Here is a 20,339-nt window from a genome sequence, read left to right as displayed (position 1 = left end):
ACAACAAAGCAATACTTAAAGTCAGACTTAAATACTTAAGTATTTCAAATTCAAATTCAATACTTAAATTTCAAAGCAATACTTTGAAAGACTTTGAAAGAGGCCCCTTCCTTTGGTTGGCTCTGAATAGAAATGACTGGATGAAGTTTTCTCAGTTCCAGACTAAATCACATGATCTCTATTGCCAAGTCTTGAGCCCCGGATTGGAGGGAGTCATGTATCTGTAAAAGTCAGACCCACAGGAAGTGATATGACCCACAGGAAGCAGACAACATTGGGCAAGGATGGTTATGTCCTTTTAATCTATCCAATGAAAAGGCTTGAGTCTTTTGCTTTTTAAATCCTGGACAAGCAGGAAGTTGGCCAGGTTCACAGCACATGGAGGGAGCTGGGATGGCTCCCAGGTGTGTGTCTGGGCCACTCCCTGCAGGGACTAAATAAATACTTTCTCTTTGAACCTGAAGATATCTCTGATTAGTTAATTTGGGAAAGGGGTCTAGTACCCGTCCCACACAGCTCCAACTCTCAAGCTATGATTTTATCATATTTATCCATCAAGGTCCCCTCTCTCTCTGTGTCTCGGCATAGCTGCCTGCAAGGGCCTTCTGCCCATCGTGAAAAGACATTCTCTTTTCAGCGTTAACCCTCTTTATCTCTCTCACCTATTTCCCTAACAGGACTACACCCCTTTTTACCTTCCTGTTGGCATTTCTCTGGTAGGAACTTTCTATCTGTCAGGACCTTGCCTCTGACAATTCAGTCTTCCTAGCAAAGGCCAACTTTTCAGTGCCAATAAATTTCTTTTTCCCAGTCTAACTTTTCAGGTTTGTAAATTCTTTTATGAAGGACCTTCACTGACCACAAAGGGGTTCCCATAACTCCCTGACCTGCGCTGAACCTCATCAAATACAATTTATCCATAGATAAAAGAAGATGGATTACCATATGCTTTGCTATTGCACATTTCTCTATGACTTATAGTTTAAAGCTCCTTGGTATTCTCTCAGTACTAAAATGTGAGCTCCTTGAGAGCCTGAACTATGCTTTGATTTTCTTTTTACATACTTTGTACAAAGTAAGAGGCTTAATACATTTTTTTCATTCATTCATGCTTTAAAATTCCTTTCAAATGGCACATTAAGAAGCCATTCTTAAACTCTCATTATAATGATCTCCATACACTAAATGACAAAACCCCAAAACAAAAACAAAAACAAAACAAAACAAGTCAAATTTTCTTTTTTGACAACTTTTTTTGTGGTGGACAGGTCATAAATTCCACTCTCTCAAGTCTTGTTTCTCTCTTGAACCAAGAGATCCTGCAAGATACTGTGCTCTTTTGGAAATGCATAGCCTCTACTTCATTAGGTTTTGATTCATTTTCATCTTTTTTGCAATTATCTAAAGATGTTTGGACTTATTAAAGAAGCTTTGGATGGCCTCTTTTCTTCTCTTATTAATGTCTTCCTTGTTGATTTATCTACTTGTGCTCAAGGTTTTTAATTTACTTTCTTTTCTTCCTAAGATCTTTAGAAATTTCAGTCATTTTTTCCCTTTCAATCTCCTATTGCTCACTTTCTGACTCCTCTCCTTTGATGGTGGATTCCTGTAAAGGGCAGGAAAGAAGAAGCAAAGAACTGAGTTTTTCTGCTTACTGTCACATAATAGAATCATGAGGGCAAAGCTGATGTGTGCTGGCAAAGACTGCATCAGTAGGAAGAGAATTGCTAAATGGATCCCAGAGCATAAGCCGATGGGTACTTGTGCAGTTCTGCCAAAGCCTAGGGGTTAGTGATGAAATAGGTTCTGTAAAGCATTACAAGGATTAGCCTTCTCTAATATTAATTCGTCATGTTCTTATTTCTAAAAGGTTCTTAATATCTAAGTCTGTGAAGATAGTTGCAATTCATTTTTTATTTCCTTCACAAGCTAATTGTACAATATTTCAGAGTCTGATTCTTTTTATACAGCAAAATAATGTTTTGGTCATGTATACTTATTGTGTATCTAATTTATATTTTAATGTATTTAACATCTACTGGTCATCCTGCCATCTAGGGGAGGGGGTGGGGGGGTAAGAGGTGAAAAATTGGAACAAGAGGTTTGGCAATTGTTAACGCTGTAAAGTTATCCATGCATATAACCTGTAAATAAAAGGCTATTAAATAAAAAATAAAAAATAAAGAAAAAAAGATAGTTGCAATTATTTCACCTTATGTGTATTATTGTTTTACAACATTTTGAGAAGTTACAAGAATTGATGAAAACGTTAATTAGGCTTCCATATTTTTAGTTATTTGATCTTTTATTTCCTCATGAAAATCACAAATTTTAGAGTAAAAAGGCACATTATAGGTCATCTAGCCTAAGACTTCATTTTACAGTGAAGGAAACTATGTCCTATTAAGGATAAATCACTTGCCCAAAGTCACAGAGATAATTAAATGACAGAGATAGGACACAGAACTCAGATCCTCTGATTTTGTTAGTATGGAGGGCTTACCAGGCAGGAGTCACAAGTATAAATAACTGATATTAAATACAAAGTCAATTAAAAAATGTTTTAAAAAGTATAACTAAATAAAATAAAGGAGAATCTTTTTAGCACTAAGCTTTGTAGTCTCTAAAATTAAGAAACTCTAATGTGCCTTTTAAAAGAATTTTTTTGCAACTCATTTAAAAAATAAGATCCGTAAACCATAGCAATTGGTATATCAAAATTATAAAAATCTTTACTTGAAAAAGGAAAAACATTCAGAGATCACCTTGTGAAAGATTGTGTCACTGAACAGATTACATTAATGCCATAAAGAATTTTCTCTATTTTTACTTAATTACACTGCTGGCTTGACAAGCACAGCAGGCCATAACTTATAATCTGAACATACTGGCTGGCACACACCACAGCACATCTGGATTTTGTTAGACAACTTTTAGCTCTGTTTTCTTGTAATGTCCCCCCTCCCCATCTCTGAAAAAGACTCCCCAATGACTGCTTTGCCATGAATAAGTCAGAGAGACAAACTATCCTAGAAGGTGTGTGTGTGTAAATTGGTACCACATTAGATAAGGAGCCCCCATTTTTAAAATCCCTTCCCCATCTCCATCCCATGATGAAAATGGCCCCACGTGAATTCCAACAACCTGTAAAGAAATGGTCTCTAGATTGAGGCATATCTTTGCAATTCAAATCTAGGAGTTTTAAATTAAAAAAGAACACTGATGCTATATCCTTTTCTCAAAAAACGATTTTTAAAAAAATTATCTATTATCTAAGCTTTAAATAATGAAAAATTAAAGAATCAAAAATGTCTCTGACAGAACTCTCCTTCTTTGCTCTTATACAAACCCAGATGGACTGTGAGTGGGTAGGATTGTGAAGCCATGAATGCAAGAGAAAAAAAATCTCCACATGGGGTCATGAATTACAGTTTAAGCTTGGTTCTACAATCTGGAGGAAATCATCACTGTTTTCCTCAGAAATGCTTCATTTTTATCCTTAAATGGACAATATTCCTGTAAGATTTTGGGGACATTCACATACACTAAGCATATATTAATCTAGATTTGACAATTACTATGGAATAATTACATTTAGAATTTTGTAGGTAAATTGACAGGCAGTTTCCTGTCCAACATACAAAAGTTCCTCTAGAATTCCTACTTTCCAAACTTCTCTACTATTCTCCAGCACACCACTTTCCAGTAACTCAGGCTCATCTCATGAGTCATCCTTGGCTCTTTACCCTCTCCCTCCCTACCTCCAATCTGTTTTCAATTCCTGTTGGTTCTACTTTCGTCACATAGGTAGGATATGGCTTTTCACTCCTCTCATGTTGTCATCACTTTGATGCAGGATCTCTTCTCTTCATACAATAGCCTGCTATAAGTCTTTCCCTCTTTTAGTCCATCCTCCAATTACATATCAAACTGATCTTCTTGAACCACACATCTGACCATTTCACTCCTACCATTCCCAATCAATAAATTACTCTGATTTCTTACTACCTCTAGGACTACATATTAAATATCATGTTTAGCACTTAAAACTCTTTACAAACTGGCTCAATGCTACCTTTCCAATTTTATCACAATTTATTAACCCTCGTGTACTCAGCAATATATTGATAATGTCTTCCTGGCAGTTCCTTATATAAGGATCATCTACCAACTTTAGGCATTTTCACTACCTGTTCTATCCTATAATGTTCTACTTCTTCATCTCTACCTATTGTTTTGCAAGTCTCAACTAAAATCCTATCTTCTATAAAAAGACTTCTTAAACTTTTTCGGCTTGTGACCTTTTTTTTTGCCTGAGAAATTTTTACATGATCTTGGATATATATGTATATAAAAGAGATATGCAAATCAAAGAATTACTGACAATGTCACAATTTTGAAACCCTTGCATTCAGTTTATGAATTTCCACCTGGGGTCATGAATCACAGTTCTACAAGAAACCTTTCTTGATCTTTCTTAATGCTAGAACTTTCCCTATGAGATCTTCTCCAACCTGTCATATGTGTGTGTGTGTATCTTCTGTGTATGTAAGTATATGTTTGTTGTTTCTACCATGAATCTGTCTCTGAGAGCAGGGATTGTTTTTGGCATTTTTTGGTACAATGCCTAGTACATAGTAGGTATTTAATAAATACTTGATGACTTGTGGCTTGACATTACATACATATGAGTGTGGCATAAGGGTAGTTCATCTGTTAGGCTTTGTTCTTACTTCGTAAGAACCAACCTCTTTTCCTAGTCAATACTTTTTGGTTGTCTGGTTTTTATGATGTCTTTTGTTCTTTATACCACAACCATTTACTGTTACTTGATACTGCCTCCCTTCCATGAGAATCCTTCTTTTAAGGAAGGAAAAATAGTGAAGTAAAAAGATAAAAATTAGAATCATATGTAGTAATATTCTTATTATGCACCATTTTTCATGACTCTTTGAAATTGTCTTTTATAAGCTAATGGAAATGCATGGCAAAGTAAATAGGCTTGATGTTTGTTTCACAACTATCCTAAAATCAGATAATTCTACTTCTTGTTAGAGATAATTTTATGATATTGAAGTTTTCCTTGTACTTGAGTGAATCCTATGTGTTGTATATGCCATCTTGTGGAAAAGGGACACTTTTGGGGGCTATAAAATTAATAAGTAAACTTTTGAGCACATTTAATATTGGTCTGAAAAATGAAAAAATAAATTTAAAGTACAAATATTCCATGAAAAACACAACTGTTTGATCACTAGTATCTTCCACAATGGAAGAGAAGAAATCTGGGGAAAAGCCTCGTGGTTCTAATTTCTTCAAGTAGAATCACATAGACAAGTAGGAAAAAAAAAGTAATATAATTAGAAAAGAGTAGGGGATAATGACAAAGAAAAGGACAGACTGCATCATGTGATGGTAAGAGAATGGCCTAAGCAGTGAACAAAACCAAAAGAGATCTCAGATCTGCTTCTGGCCTTTACAAAGGGTAACTTTTGGCTCTCTGATGTTTACAGGTAAAAGGCTTTAGGTAAACCCTAGACACAAAATTTTGAAAGGGATGGTGTTAAAGTTGGGTTCAACCATTCCAGGATCCACCTAATCACCAAGAATTATCAATCCTTTTATAATAAAGTCCTCTTTGTGCCTGATATTGTTGGAGGTGAATCTTAATATTTTTTGTGTTTTCTTGGACCTTTTATGACAGTCCAATGGAGCCTTTGGATTCCTTTTCAGAATAATGTTTTAAAATTGATAAAATAAAATACAAATGCTTACAAAGGAAATCAATATACTGAAATACAGTTCAAAACATTTTTGAAAAAAGTTAATGGACCCCAAGTTAAGAGTCCCTGTTCTACAGTATACAGAGAGGGTTATGAGGTACCTGGAGAGTCTTCAATGTTTCTCTAGAAAACTATACATATCATATCCACAGAAAAGAGATCTGTAATAAAGATGAGCTCATTTGTTTACAAAGGCCAATTTGATAATTAGAAATGAAATATTTAACAAAACACAGGATACTTTAAACCATGGGCAGGGAGAGAAGGAGGGATGGAGAGAGGGAGGAGGGAAGACAGACATATCCTGGAATGAAATGTACCCATATTTCTAGAGACCCTTTCTTAACTTGGTTCCCACTGTTTCTTTAATCATACCTGCTGTTTCAGCTGCTGTACCAGACGATCCTTCTCACGTTTCAATGCAGCCACCTCATCTTGGGTCTTCTTCTTGGAGGATGAAAGCTCCAGAAGAGCTATGTTTGCATCTTTTTCACTGATGGCAGCAAGGAGAGCTTCCTGTCTACAAAACAAAGTACAGAGCCTATTAATATTCTGAACAGCACAAGATTCCCTCTCCTCCCCACCCTCCAATCAAATGATCATTTGGAATGGTTGCAAAACCGTCATTTGAATGTGCTGCGACTTAAGCAAACATTATTTTGCATTATATGCTATGTAAAAATTTAGTCTTGATAAGTTATATTCTATAATTCTGCATGACTCAGTAGTCACAGAACTATGGAGTTTATTTCTAAGTGACCAAAGTCGTCTTCCTAGTGAACAAGTAAAAAGATCAAGTTGCTTCACTGTTCAAAACTTCAGTGTTTTTTTTTACTATTTCCTATATAAAGATCAAATTCCTTAGGCTGGCATTCAAGATACTCCACAATGCAACTTCAGCTATAATTCACGATACTCTATGTCTACATAGTTTATCATTGTAAAAAGAATTATTCATAATTTGGGGAAATATTCTTTGTGAATATGTTCCTTAGTTTTTATTCTTTGTGAATGATGTTCCTTAAATATAGAATGCCCTTCCCTTCCCACTCCCACGAGTATTCTATTTGTCCATTTTTTCTATACCTATAAAATTCAAGCCAGAAGAGATTTCAATGATTACCTAGTCCAATCAATACCAGATAAAACTTAGGGATTTAGTTGATGAATGCATTTAATATTTATTAGTGTAATATAAACATATAACATGACTACAAAGTAGTCATTAAGATTCTGCTCAAATAGTTCCAATGAGGCTCCTAATGCAGCCAACTCTATTTCTGGACAACTTTGTCACAAATTTTTCCTGATATCAAGCTTAAATAAGTTTCCTATACCTTTTAGAACTGATTAGTTGGGGCAACTTCTTTATCTCAGAACATTTCAATTTTTTAATGTCCACATATTCTAATTTGTATTATTTTTTGTGTATATTTCTTAATTTTCCCCACATCTACTCCACAAATTATAAGCATCTTTAGGGGAGGATTTTTATTTTATTTTATTTTATTTTATTTTTCCTTCTCATAGCAGCACTTAGGACATTGCATAAATCAGGACTTAAATGAAATTGCCCTTTCAAAGAAAGTTGTTATTTTTGGATAAAAATGTAAATTAGCTTTCCTGATGTCATTAACTAGTTAAAAAAACCCACAGTATACCACATAGTTAATATTATAAAAATAATGCTTACGCATACAAAGTAAGCAATAGACAGGAAAAAAAAAGTTGACTGTTTTCCAAAAAACTATTGCTTTTAAGTCTCACGTGATAGCTCATAATATTGATAACCATACAATTATTACCTTGGACAAATAATATTTTAGTGGTGTTTTGGACTGTGAATGTGAAGCCTGATTATGAGAAAATTAAATATGTTATTGCAAAAAATGACTTTCTAGAACAATTTAATGTCTGGAATACCTTTTATGGAAAAACTCATTTGCACTGAACAACACAGAAACAGATAAAGATAATGCAATGATGTAATATCATCATCATAGGCTTTAATATAAAAAATATAGACTTTAATACAAAAAAATACAGGGAAGAGAATGATAAAGGTAAAGAAGTCAATGGAAAGCCAACAAGAAGGTCTCTTATCTTCAATATCAAAGATGTTATCATCTTTGATCAAAAATCTGAAATAAACAGCTATCAATTCTTTGGAGGGCAAAGTAAAACTGAACTGAGAAATAAACAATTATAAAGCAGGAAATATAATTGGGCTCAAAAGTTTTAATTATTATTATTTTTTTTTTGGCAAGATGAACTGTTACATATTTATCTCTATCCACACATCTCACTCCAGTGAAAGCATTCTGCAGCTGCTTGAGTGAAGATGCAGTGTTGCAACTGAGGTCTGGGGAATCTTCAACACTCATATGGAAAAAGTCAAAGACAAACTATAAATACAAATTAGAAAAATAGCTATTTCTTCTTGAGGTATTAACAATAATCTTTCCTTAACCTATATATCCATATCTACACTTAGTGTCTTTATCTGGCAAGGTTAATTTTTTTTTACAAAAATTTAAACATCAAATAAAATGAGGCTTGCCATATACAAAATAGAAAAGAAAAGACTTTTTATGAATTGGACATGATTGTCTTTGAAAACTGAGTCTCTGTCATAAGGAAACTTTTTATTTTAAGAAATTCAAAATATAACAGCTTTCAAAACTATCTAATTTGTGTTTCTGACCTTCCATATGTTATCTTCTGTGCATTTAAAAAAAAATTTAAAACCCTGTTGTTTTTTATCTCCTTCTTTACTGGAGGAGAAGGAGCCCTATCATTAGTCCCCCTTTCCTGGCCATCTTGATCCACAATTAAAACAAAATAAAATCCTTGTAATAAATACACAGTCTGACCAAAAAAAAAAAAAATCCCACTTTGGACATGTCAAAAATGTATGTCCCTTGAATCTAATTTTCCTTTACAATAAGAAGATGATTTATCTTAAGATCATGGATGATCACTGTATTGATCAAAGTTATTAAGAGTTTTTGTATTTACAATACTATTCAATAAATTGTTCTCTTGAATCTGCTCTCTTTAATTTATATTAATTCTTATAAGTTTTCCTTGGTTTTTATGAAAGTACCTTTCATCATTTCTGGGGATAATAACATTCTATTCCATTCATATTTCACAGTTTAACAATTCTTGAGTTGATAAGCACTTTCTAACTTTTCAGTTCTTTGCTAACTGAAAAAGAATTGCTATAAATTTTTTTTTGATATAAAAAAAATTTGTGTACATGGATCCTTTTGGTAAAGAGGCCTAGTAGTGTTGTTGTTATTATTATCGTTATTATTAAAGAATATCTGGGTTAGTGAATTTTGATGTATAGTGCAAAATTGTTTCCCAGAATGGCGGAATCTATTCACAGCTCTACCAGAAGTGAATCAGTGTACTTATTGTCCTATACTCCTCAAATAATTTTATGTTTTGGCTTTTTATCACCTTTGCCAATCTGATGTGTGGTAGATGGAACCCTAAGTTGTTTTGACTTTTACAGTTAATAATTTGGAACATTTATCCATAAGGTCTTTGATACTAGGAATTCTTTCTCTGAGACCCTTATGATCATATCTTTTAATTGATTATCTACTGGAAACAACTCTTGTTTATATGTATGTTAATCAGTTCCTTACAAATCTTAGAAAAGAGTAACTTGTTGCAAAAATTTCTCCCAGTTAACTTTATCTTTCTAATTTTAACTGTATTTGTTTTGTGAAAAACATTTTAAATTTAATATAATTAAAATTATTCATTTTAGAGATTATCTTTATACTTTGGTCATGAACTTTCCCCTTAGAGAGGTGAAAGCATTGCTTTCTTTGCTCTTCTAAATTCAGTATTATGTTACTTTTTTTAATATCTAGGCCACTTATGCATTTAGCATTTATTTTGGTGAATATGGAATAAGATGTTTTAAATCTAATTTTGATCAGACTGTTTTTCAGTTTTTTCTTTGTCAAATAATGAGTCCTCACTGCAGTAGCTGGGGTCTTTGGATTTGTTTAACACTATGATTATGTTTGTTTCTGTGTGCTGTGTATCTAATGTGTTCCAATGATCAACATCTCTTTTTCTTTTTCCCAGTACTAAATTACTTTGATAATTATTGCACTGCAGCATTCACTTCTGGTATTGCTAGACACTCCTAATCCCCTATTTTTTTTTTTCATAGTTTCTCTTGAGAATCTTGACCTTTTAATTGATCTTCATACTATGAAACAGATCCCTTGTGGCTTGTGAAGGCTTTACATAGTTCAGATAGAAAAAGAAAACAAGACTCAAAGAAAAAAAGAGAAAAAGATACTAGCAAAATAGTCAGAACTAAAATGAATAAATTGAAAAATATTCTTTAGTAGTAAATGTTTTTTTTTAAGTCATCATTAAAGTGAATTTGACTATGAAAACTAGAAATTTAGTCTGAGCTGAGAATGTGCTGAATATTTAAAAAGCAGTGTTCAAGATGAAATCTATTTCTGTTTTTGTGATAAGATATTTTGCTTTTACAACAGTAAAGTAGAAGTTTTCTAAAGCATGAACCAGATGACTCCTGTTAGAATATATTGACAACAAATATTCTATGATTTTCAGGGCACTGAGGAATCAATTTCCAAAATTACTGAAAAAAGGAAGACACTTCAAATGCTTAGGGAAAAAAATCAATGACATTATTACTACCTATATCCTGAAATATGATAAAGAAAATTAACAAAGAAATAAGGTACTGTCCAATCTCTCCAAAATCTTTATGAGAATAATCTCATATTTTGAGAATATTTTTATTTCAAGTATGAAATAGGGACAGATAAAAATTTTTAAATTATATTCTACAGTAAACCATATCATATAGGAAGATAACTGACTGGAAAAGTATAGAATTATCCTAATTTCTGATTAATTATTTAAAAAATCATTTGATTTGGTAGAATAAAATGTTGAAGGTTTTCTACTAACCACTTGTCTCTTAAAGATTATGTAAAATAAGATAGGGAACAGAGTAGATAATCAAAAGCCAGAAAAAACTGAAAATAATAACTCAGTGTATGTTTTTTTTAATATCTAGTGATATATAATCATTCAATCTTTGCTACTGTTTCAGTAGAGATAGATACATTCCCACCTGAAAATATATCTTAAAATTATGCTGAAAAACATCAACTTGAATAGTTTAACTTCTTTTCGTATGTAGCTAGCTACACTTGGCATTGTTTGAGATGACAGGTTAGCATTTTAGAATAATATAAATGACCACTTAGCAGCAGAATTAAACTACTGGAAAAACCACTCAGATCCTACAATCATTTACTTAAGAAAGTCTACATTTTAATTCTATATACAAGTAAGTTCCTTTCGAGAGCACCAAAGATTAAAATGATCAAAAAAACCCATCCACACTACTAAAGACAATGTTTTGGGAAAGATCAAATCTTGTTAAGAGGATATTGGTTAGCAGTGAGAAGGCAAAGTTAAGATAACAGAGTCAGAGCAAACAAGCCTAGCTCTCTACAAAACCTCCTCCACAAAGATCTAGAAAATACACCAAAGTGAATGAATTCTGATCAGAAAGCCGTGACAAACTCCGTAGTGAGTCACTTTTCCAGACCAGGGTATATATTCGGAAGAAAACAAAGAGGTCTGCAAAAACTGGGGATTCCAATACCACAGTGCAGTCCAGCTGCCAATAATTGAAAGAAGACTAAGATAGAGCATCAGGGCTAGAATCACGGGAGGTAGACAGTGGTCCAAACTGGGACGAGGCATAAGAATGGATGTCATATGCATTCTAACAATCTAAATGAAAGGGATGAACAATTACAAAAAAGAGATCAGATAAACAGAATAGGAAATAAAATATTTAAATATCTCTTATCTTTTAAGAAATCTAATAAGCCATAATTGAACTTTTAAAGAAAAAACCTAAGATCCAGATGGATTTACAAGTAAATTCAATCAAACATTTAAAGACTAATTAATTCCAATACTACAGCAAATTTTGTTTAACAAAGAACAGAGTAATGGTCTTGCCAAATTTCTTCTGGGACACAAAAATGGTTTAGATATTTAAACCAAGAAGACTCAAAAGAAAGAAAAAAAAAATCTGTAACTCAATATTCTAATGACACTATAACAATATATTACAAGGATCAAACACTATGATTAAACCTGATGTACACCAGGAATGGAGGGTGGTTCAATATTATAACTATAAACATAATTAAAGATATTAATGAATTAGCAAAAATCTTGTGATGAAATCAATAGAAGAAATCTTTTCACAAAATACAACATTCATTACTGTGAAAAATCATTTGCTTAAATGACAGAGAGTATCTAAAACCGAGTGAGCATTATCTGTAACACAGATGAGGTAGAAGACTTTCTAGTAAAATCAGTGGTAAAAACAAAGAAATCCATCATCACCATTATCATTCAATATTTCACTGCAAATGCTAGCTATTCACAATAAGACAAGAAAAGGAAATTAAAAGAATAAGCATAAGAAAAAAGAAATTATAACTATATCATTCTTTGGTAGACAAATATTATAACTTAGAGAACTCTAGAATCAATGAAAAATTGAATTAAGTCCATGAATAAGTTCCACAAAGTTGCAGGATATAAAACAAACCCATACAGATCATAAGTATTTCTGTATATTACTAAGAATATGGAGCAGAAAGATGTAGAAAGAGATATTTATTCCATTTAAAAAATTATAATCAGCATACAGGAATTATATGAACAGAATTACAAAATACTATTTCTATAATAAAGAAAGATGTTGGTAATTGGGAATATATTGATTGCTCATGGGTAGGCCATGCAATATAATAAAAATAATACCAATTCAGTGGCATAGTTATCAAACTACCAAAAGATGACTTTAGAGAGTTAAAAACAATAAAATTTATACAGAGGGAAAAAAAAATCAAGAATATCAAGGGAATTAATGAAAAAAGTGGGAGAGAAGGGAATCTAGTAGTATCATATCTCAAACTCTTCTACAAAGCTATAATCATCAAAACAGTTTAATGCCTGATAACAAACAGAAAGGCACACAATACCTGAGGAAATAAGCACAACAATTTAGCATTTCAAAAACCCAAAGAACTCAGAATTTAGCAAATAATGTTGAGAAAACTGGAAAATAGTCTCGCAGAAACTAGGAATAAATGAATATCTTACACTGTAATCAAGCTAACTCCAAATGGGCACATGATTGGATATAAAGGGTGACATCGTAAGCAAATTAGAGGAGTATGGGGAAAAAACCTGTCAGATATGTGGTTAGAAGAATTCATAATCAAAGAAGGGTTAAAAAGGAAGTAAAATGAAAAATTTTAATTATATCAAATTAAAAAATTTTGTACAAAACCCCCCAATGCAGCTAAAATTAGAAGAGAAACAAGAAATGAGAAAAAAAATTATCTTTGCAGCAAGTTTCTCTGATAAAGGTCTCAGTTATATTTATAAGAGTAAGAGCTATTCCCCAGTTGATACTGGATCAAAGGATATGAATAAGTTTTCAGAAGACATGTTATCAATAATCATGTGAAAGAAAATATTTTAAATCACGAAAAATTAGAAAAATGCTATTTAAAACAATTCTGAAGTAATATTTCACACCCAACAATTGTCTATGTTGACAGAACAAAAAATGATAATGCTAGAGGGGATACAGGAAAGTTGGTATGTGTGAACTGGTGCAATGGTTCTGGAAAGTAATTTGGAATTATTGATCAATGAACTGTGCACCAAAACATACATTAAGCTGCATAGTCTAACTTAAAGACACCACTACTAGGTCTATACCCTTAAAGAGACCAAAATAAAAGGAAGAAGACTCATATGCACAAATAATTTTATACCAACTCTTTTTTTTTTTTTTGGTGGTGGCAAAAGATTTAAAACTGATGAGGTACACATTAGTCAGGGAATGACTTAACAAATATATAAAGCAACAGAATACTATTGTGCTATAAGAACTGAAGCAGATGAATTTAGAAAGCCTTGGGAAGATTTGTATGAACTGATGCAAAGTGAAGTGAGCAGAAATTGAAAAAAATTATATAACAACAGTGATACTGTAAACATCCCAACTTTAAAGACCTAGGAACTCTTATTAATGCAACAATCAATCAGAATTCCAAAGAACTTATGATGAAGCATGTCTTTCTATCCTATCCTTTCTTCTCTCAAATATACACAATGCCAAATTAGTTTTACATGATTATGTGCATTTTTGTAACACAATGGGTTTTTGTTTTAAGTCTTCTCAACTGGTAATGAGGAGGGGAGTGTGAGAGAAAACTAGGAATTGAAGGTAAAATAAAATTGAATAAAAATGTCTTTTTTTTTTTTTAAAGGATATTAGCTTATTGATATGCATAATTCAGAGAACTCCTAGCTGAATCAAAATTCTATTGGATAATTAGAACCCAAATAAGTTGACCTCTATCAGTTTTTCTTTCTCCCCATTCTGAATTGGGTTTTTTTTTCAATTGAACTCCTACAATATGTGAAATATTACACTACACACATGCATATATCTACATATATGTATATATATATATACACACACACACATAAAACACACACACATATTGCACTTTATTATGTAAAAGGTTCAGATTATCTAAAAAGCATTCTGACAGAATGAGAAATGTTATAGAAAGAGAATCCAAGGCTAGGTGGTACAGCAGATAGGGAGGGAATCTGCCCTGGGAATGAGAGAACCTGAGTTCAAACTTTAAGCAACTCACTTAACCTCTGCTTGCCTAATTTTCCTTTCTATTTCCTGAAGGAAAGTAAAATCCCAATATAGAAAGCTCAGAGATAAAATGGTTAAAATTTCCAGGGCATGGTCACTAGTGTAAGGTGACATCTACAGAAGGTTTTAATATTTGCAAAGTACTTTATATTATTTTTTGAGGCTCACAATAATATTGTGATACTATATTATATCCACACAAATATATCATTTTATTATAAACATATACATATAGATGATTTCCATTCCCATTTTATATATAGATATAGTATTTTGCAAATGGTGACACAGCAAATAAGTCAAGAAAGGTATCTGAACCCAAGTCTTTCTAATTCTAAATTCATCAATCTATTCAATATGTAATATGTCATCATTGTCTCTCAGGAATATAAAATAAGAAAGCATCTAATAATCATTTAGGAAAAAGAAAGATGTGCTTACATAATATTAATGGGGAAATATAACATTGTAATCAAATAATACTGGTAACTTGCTATAAGATTAAAGACACAAAATCCTAAAATCTAATGAATAATACTTGGTTTTCTAAAGGGAAATGAAATCATCAGGAAGATAATACAATTAATTATAAGTTGTACTTACTTCAATAGCTACCTTCTCTAAAAGTAAGAAAAAAATTGGAATTTCAATAAATAGGCATCTTTAAAGCCATCTTTCCCCAATCACCTCAGAACATTAAGAAATATACCAAAATAAAGTAAAAGAACAACAAGAAGAAAATAAATCTCGATAAAGAAAAGCCCTCAAACAAAAAGAAAAGAGATCAAGGAAATGAATTAGCAAAAAAGAGGGTCTAATGCAGTGATAATACTGTGAAATCTGTCTAATCATTTTGTTAGAAAATTTAGAATTATGCAAGATAAATTACAATTATAACAAAGCAAATATATTTTTCCATTCTGTTACCAAGAAACAAAAAATCTCATATATTACCACTTGTAATCACTTTAACTATTTTTGGAGAAAGTTTATGAATTGTTCAGAAGATGTCAGAAGATATCTGTTGTATTTAAATGAAACAATAAAAAATAAAAGTAACAACTCTTCAGCGTAACATTAAGAGTCTGGAAGGTATAAAATTTCTGATAAAGCTTCTTAGTGCAGATATTTTGATAGAGAGTAAATCTAAAAAAGATAAATAACAAGAAACCTATTGAATTTAGGAGTTTTTTTTTTTTTAAAGATTGTAGGCAGATAAGGAAGATTTGTTAGAGGTACTCTGATTTGGTTTCTCATATATCTCTGAGGAGCAACTCCTATAAAAAATGTGCTACAAGTCTGGAATAACTAAGAACTGTGTGGTATGAACAGCACTTATTTTATCGAGGCTGGGCTGATCCTTAAAGGAATGTGAGGAAGGCTGTTTGAATTCCTTGCCACAAGAGGCACAGATCTAATTTATGGAGATATGTCCTATTCTTTAGGACATCTTCTTGATCTAGAGTGACCAGTTGTTCTTGTGAATGCAGAGGAATGTAGCTATTTTACCTAAATAACTATATTTTAACCTTAGTAATAATGTTATTTCACTGCATTTTATGATACACAAATATTTCACTTTTCAGTCTACAGGTATTTATTAAGCATCTATTATTTGCCAGGCACTATGCTATGGACTGGGGATAGAAGACAGTTGCTGTTCTCAAAGTGTTCAGTCTAAAGAGGGAGACAATATGCAAATTGCTATGTACAAACAAGACTCAGATCGGTTCAACTGGAGAAAATGTTAAAAAGAAGGCATTAATACTATGATTAAGATTTATGGAGCAGCCAGATGGAGTGAGCAGTAGATGGAGCATCAAGTCAGAAGACCTGAGGTCAAATCTAGCCTCTGACACTTAATACTTGCCAGTTATGTGATCTTGGATAAATCGCTTACCCCCAATTACCTTGCAAAAAGAAAAAAAAAAACCCATGAAGACTCAGAATATGGGATTTTAGTTGAGACTTAAAATTCGAAGAAGGCAAGAGGTGAAGACGAAGAAGAAGGGATTTCTGGGCATGAGGGTAATTTCAGTAAAAATTAATGGAACAGGGAGGTGACATATTGCCTCCAAGGAATAGCAAGGAAGCTAGTGTCTCTGAGCCTGCATCACTACCTTGGCCTGAGTTAGATGAGGTATAATACAAACTTCAAACCCTCTGGCTGGTTGTTTTGTTTTTTTTCCCCACAAAATAAAACACATTCAAGAATGTGAACACAGAACCTTTCCAAAACTATATAGAACTCCCTATTGAATGACTTAACAACTTCATTATGGATAATGAGTTGATGGCAGCAGAAGTTTAATTATAAGCTATTAAACTTGCCCATTCAACCTACTCCATTTTTTTAAACCACTGGACCAGTCCTGACTGCCCTTTGACCTGCAAATCTTAATAGAACCAAGATGTCTGTAAAGCTGCTCTGCTGTGGCATTTGGATTTCAGGAAATAGTTTGACCACCCCCCTCCTTTTCCCCTACCCCTTTCAGGCAAATCTCAGAAACTAGAGGAGAGGCCTTTTGACAGATATAAAAGGCAAATGGAACACAAAACCCCCTTGAGAATCCACAAGAATCTTTGAGCCCATGACATTGGGTCTATTATCAACAGAAAAATTAAAATGATGACAGGCTATAATTACCATTGAACTGATGGTAGTTGACAAACAAGGAGTGTCTGTGTGTATATGGAGTGGAAATATGAAAGAAAATAATGAATAAAGGTAAGAGGACCTATAAAAGACTATTATTCCCTCTTCCTTTTCCCTATTCCCCTACTCTATCAATCACGGTGTTGTTCCCAGTGAATAATTTTAAATTGATTTTCCTCACACACAAAGTAACCCTAATAGTATCAGACGAAACCTCTACTGAGGTCAGGAGCTCTGAGAGATTTTAATGGTACAGAAATACAGGTATGTTATCTACTCCAACTTTTTTGGGTTTTTTTCCTGAAGGAAATCTCAAAGAAAACAGATAAAAAGTCAAGTAGCAAAAAGTCTCTGATTCTTTTTTGCCTGTTGTCAATGGCTATTTATTTAACTATTTAGAATAAGTGATGGATTACAATAATATGAGTATCTTATTCTACCTCATAACACTTCTCGTAAGCATTCCTTTTCCTTCACACATTCCTAGCACCCTTGTTCAGGCCTCATTGCTTTATGGCTGGAATATTGTAATTGCTTTCTAATGGCCTCCCTACTTCAAATCTTTTCCTTTCTTTATTCCATTCCTAATTCAGGTATCAAAATGATTTTCTTAAAGGACAGTCAATCAGCCAGTTAGCATTTTTTTTAAGCACTTAATTCTGTGCCAGGTACTATGCTAAGCACCGGAAGTACAATTAAAGGCAAAAGATAATCATCTTAACTGAGTGGATACCTGTCAGTTGGAGAATGGCTAAGTTATGGTATATGAATATTATGGAATATTATTATTCTATAAGAAATGATCAGGAGTGTGATTTCAGAAAGGTCTGGAGAGATTTACATGAACTAATATTGAGTGAAGTAAGCAGAACTAGGAGATCATTATACACGGCAACTGCAAAATTATACGATGATCAATTCTGATGGATGTGGCTCTTTTCAACAATGAGATGATTGAGACCAATTCCAATAGGTTTGTGATGGAGCCATCTGCACCCAGAGAAAGGAAGTGAGTATGATTCAGATCATAATATTTTTACCTTTTGTTGTTATCATTTGTTTTTTTCTCTCTCAATTTTTTCTTTTTTAATCTGATTTTTCTTGTGCAACATGATAAATGTGGAAATGTGGTTTTAAAAACTGATCTATTCTGGATTACTTGTTGTTTAGGGAAGAGGGAAAGGGAATGGGAGAAAGAAAAATATGGAACACAAGGTTTTGTAAGGGTGAATGTTGAAAACTATGTTTGCTTGTATTTGAAAAGTAAAAAGTTATTATTTTTAAAAAGTAAAGGAAATCATCCTTGCTCTCGAGCTTGTAGTCTAAAATCTGTAAAAACTAATCACCTTCAGTCTTTAGTTTGGCCCTCCAAACTGATGGTGAAAAGTAACAAAGGTTTATAAAGATGATCCATTATAATACTTACCAAAATTTGGCTTATTCAAGTAAAAGGATAGCTTTCAAAAACCTATAGAAATATATCTAACTTTCTCTACTAGTATATTCTCCACAGAAGGGAATTATTTGCTTACAATAATTATTCTTTAAAACAACCCTACAAACCTTGAAAAACATGGCCCTCTCCCATTCAAATGTAAAATAAAAGCAAATACAGAATGACTTAATTTTCATAGTGTTAGGTGAGGATATTGACAGCAATAGTACAGTTCATGTTCCATCAATGATTTCTTCCCTTTTCTAGGCAGAAACTGGTTTTAATTCTTTTAATTTTAAAATAGATGGTTATTTTGGCATCTCAAAAGCTTTCATAATCCTAAAGTTATACCAATTCCACATGTTGCAAAGGTAGGTGAAGAAGCAATGTGTTAATTCTCTTTTCTTTTTCTTTTTGGCTGAGGTAATTAGGGTTAAGTGTCTTGCCCAGGGTCCAACAGCTAGGAAGTGTTAAGTGACAGAGGCCACATTTGAACTCAGGTCCTCCTGATTTCAGGGTTGTTACTCTATCCACTGCACCACCTAGCTGCCCCAGTTAACTCTCTTTTCAAAACACTCCAGAATGATTGTCTATTACCTCCAGTATCCTTTTTAAGCCATTTATGATATGGCCCCTCTTTCCTCATTCTTACAGCTTATTCCCCTCTATACATTTGCCTGGCCTTCTGTTCTTACTTCCCCAAGACACACCATCTCTTCCTTCAGGGCATGTCCATTGTCTCCTAAGCATGGAATTACCTTTTTCTTCATCTGAGAGGAGAAGGAAAGGTTTATCTTGACTGATCCATAATCTGCTAATTTGAATGATTTGGCAGAATTTAATTGTCCAGTAAATAATAAGCAAAGTCACCTATAAGGTGTTAGAAAAGAAACAAGTAGCACACCATGAAATCAGGGGATCTTAAGTAACAAATCAAACTGGAAAGCATCTAATGTAGTAAAAAAGAGAAACTCTGCCTATAAATCTGGAAATTTCTCTTCTGATCACTCAGTAGCAGATACTCTGGAAGGAATGAGAAATTTTGTGTAAAAAAAAAAAAAAAGTTTAAGCCAAGTAAAACTGAAAAAAGTCGATATAATCTGAGGATCAAGGATGGTGAATTTCAATATGGCAGGTTCCAGCCTAATTCAGAGAAAATTTTACTAATTTAATCAAAAAAAAAAAAAAAAAGATTCAGTAGAGAAGGAAAAAACATACTAAAAGAAAGGATTGTAGGCACCAAATGATGAGATCACAGATACCAGTGATGGGGTTTGGTCATGTTAAGAATTCACAATGGTCATTCTCTTTGTCAAAAAATAAATTTCTTTACAAGAGGTTAAAGACAAAATGAAGAGAAATACAATAGATGCCAGGAGTAGTCAATATGAAATAGAATTGGGAGAGCATATAGTTAGCAATGAAAAGGGTTTTAATAATGAAGGAAAAGACAAATCCCTAATGGAATTTACAATTAACAAGGAGAAAGAGACTACCCCATAGGATTGGAGTATGCCTTTAACTGACGGGCTAAATCTATAGAGTTTAGCACAACTATAAGAAGGAGAAAGAATAATGATATACTGGGGGTGGGGGTGGGGAGAAGTGTAAAAGGAGAGATATCATATGCCATGTCTCGTGGTACAGGGATGGGGAAAAGACATCATTAGA

General features: G+C 32.8%; 1 protein-coding gene across 12 annotated transcripts in view; it reads right to left on the bottom strand.

Moving 5' to 3' along the window:
* The window catches only part of ERC1 (ELKS/RAB6-interacting/CAST family member 1), a 339,530-nt gene that overhangs the window by 82,458 nt on the left and 236,733 nt on the right, over nt 1-20,339 (bottom strand). For all 12 annotated transcript variants that reach the window (XM_031939566.1, XM_031939573.1, XM_031939569.1 and 9 more), the window contains one exon: nt 6,159-6,303. In XM_031939566.1, the coding sequence (XP_031795426.1) occupies nt 6,159-6,303 (145 nt within the window). The remainder of the gene's footprint in view (nt 1-6,158; nt 6,304-20,339) is intronic.

The sequence above is a fragment of the Sarcophilus harrisii genome, chromosome 5 (genome assembly GCF_902635505.1).
Source record: "Sarcophilus harrisii chromosome 5, mSarHar1.11, whole genome shotgun sequence".
NCBI lineage: Eukaryota > Metazoa > Chordata > Mammalia > Dasyuromorphia > Dasyuridae > Sarcophilus > Sarcophilus harrisii.
The sequence above is the reverse complement of the archived record's forward strand: the minus strand, read 5'-3'. Positions and strand labels throughout refer to the sequence as shown.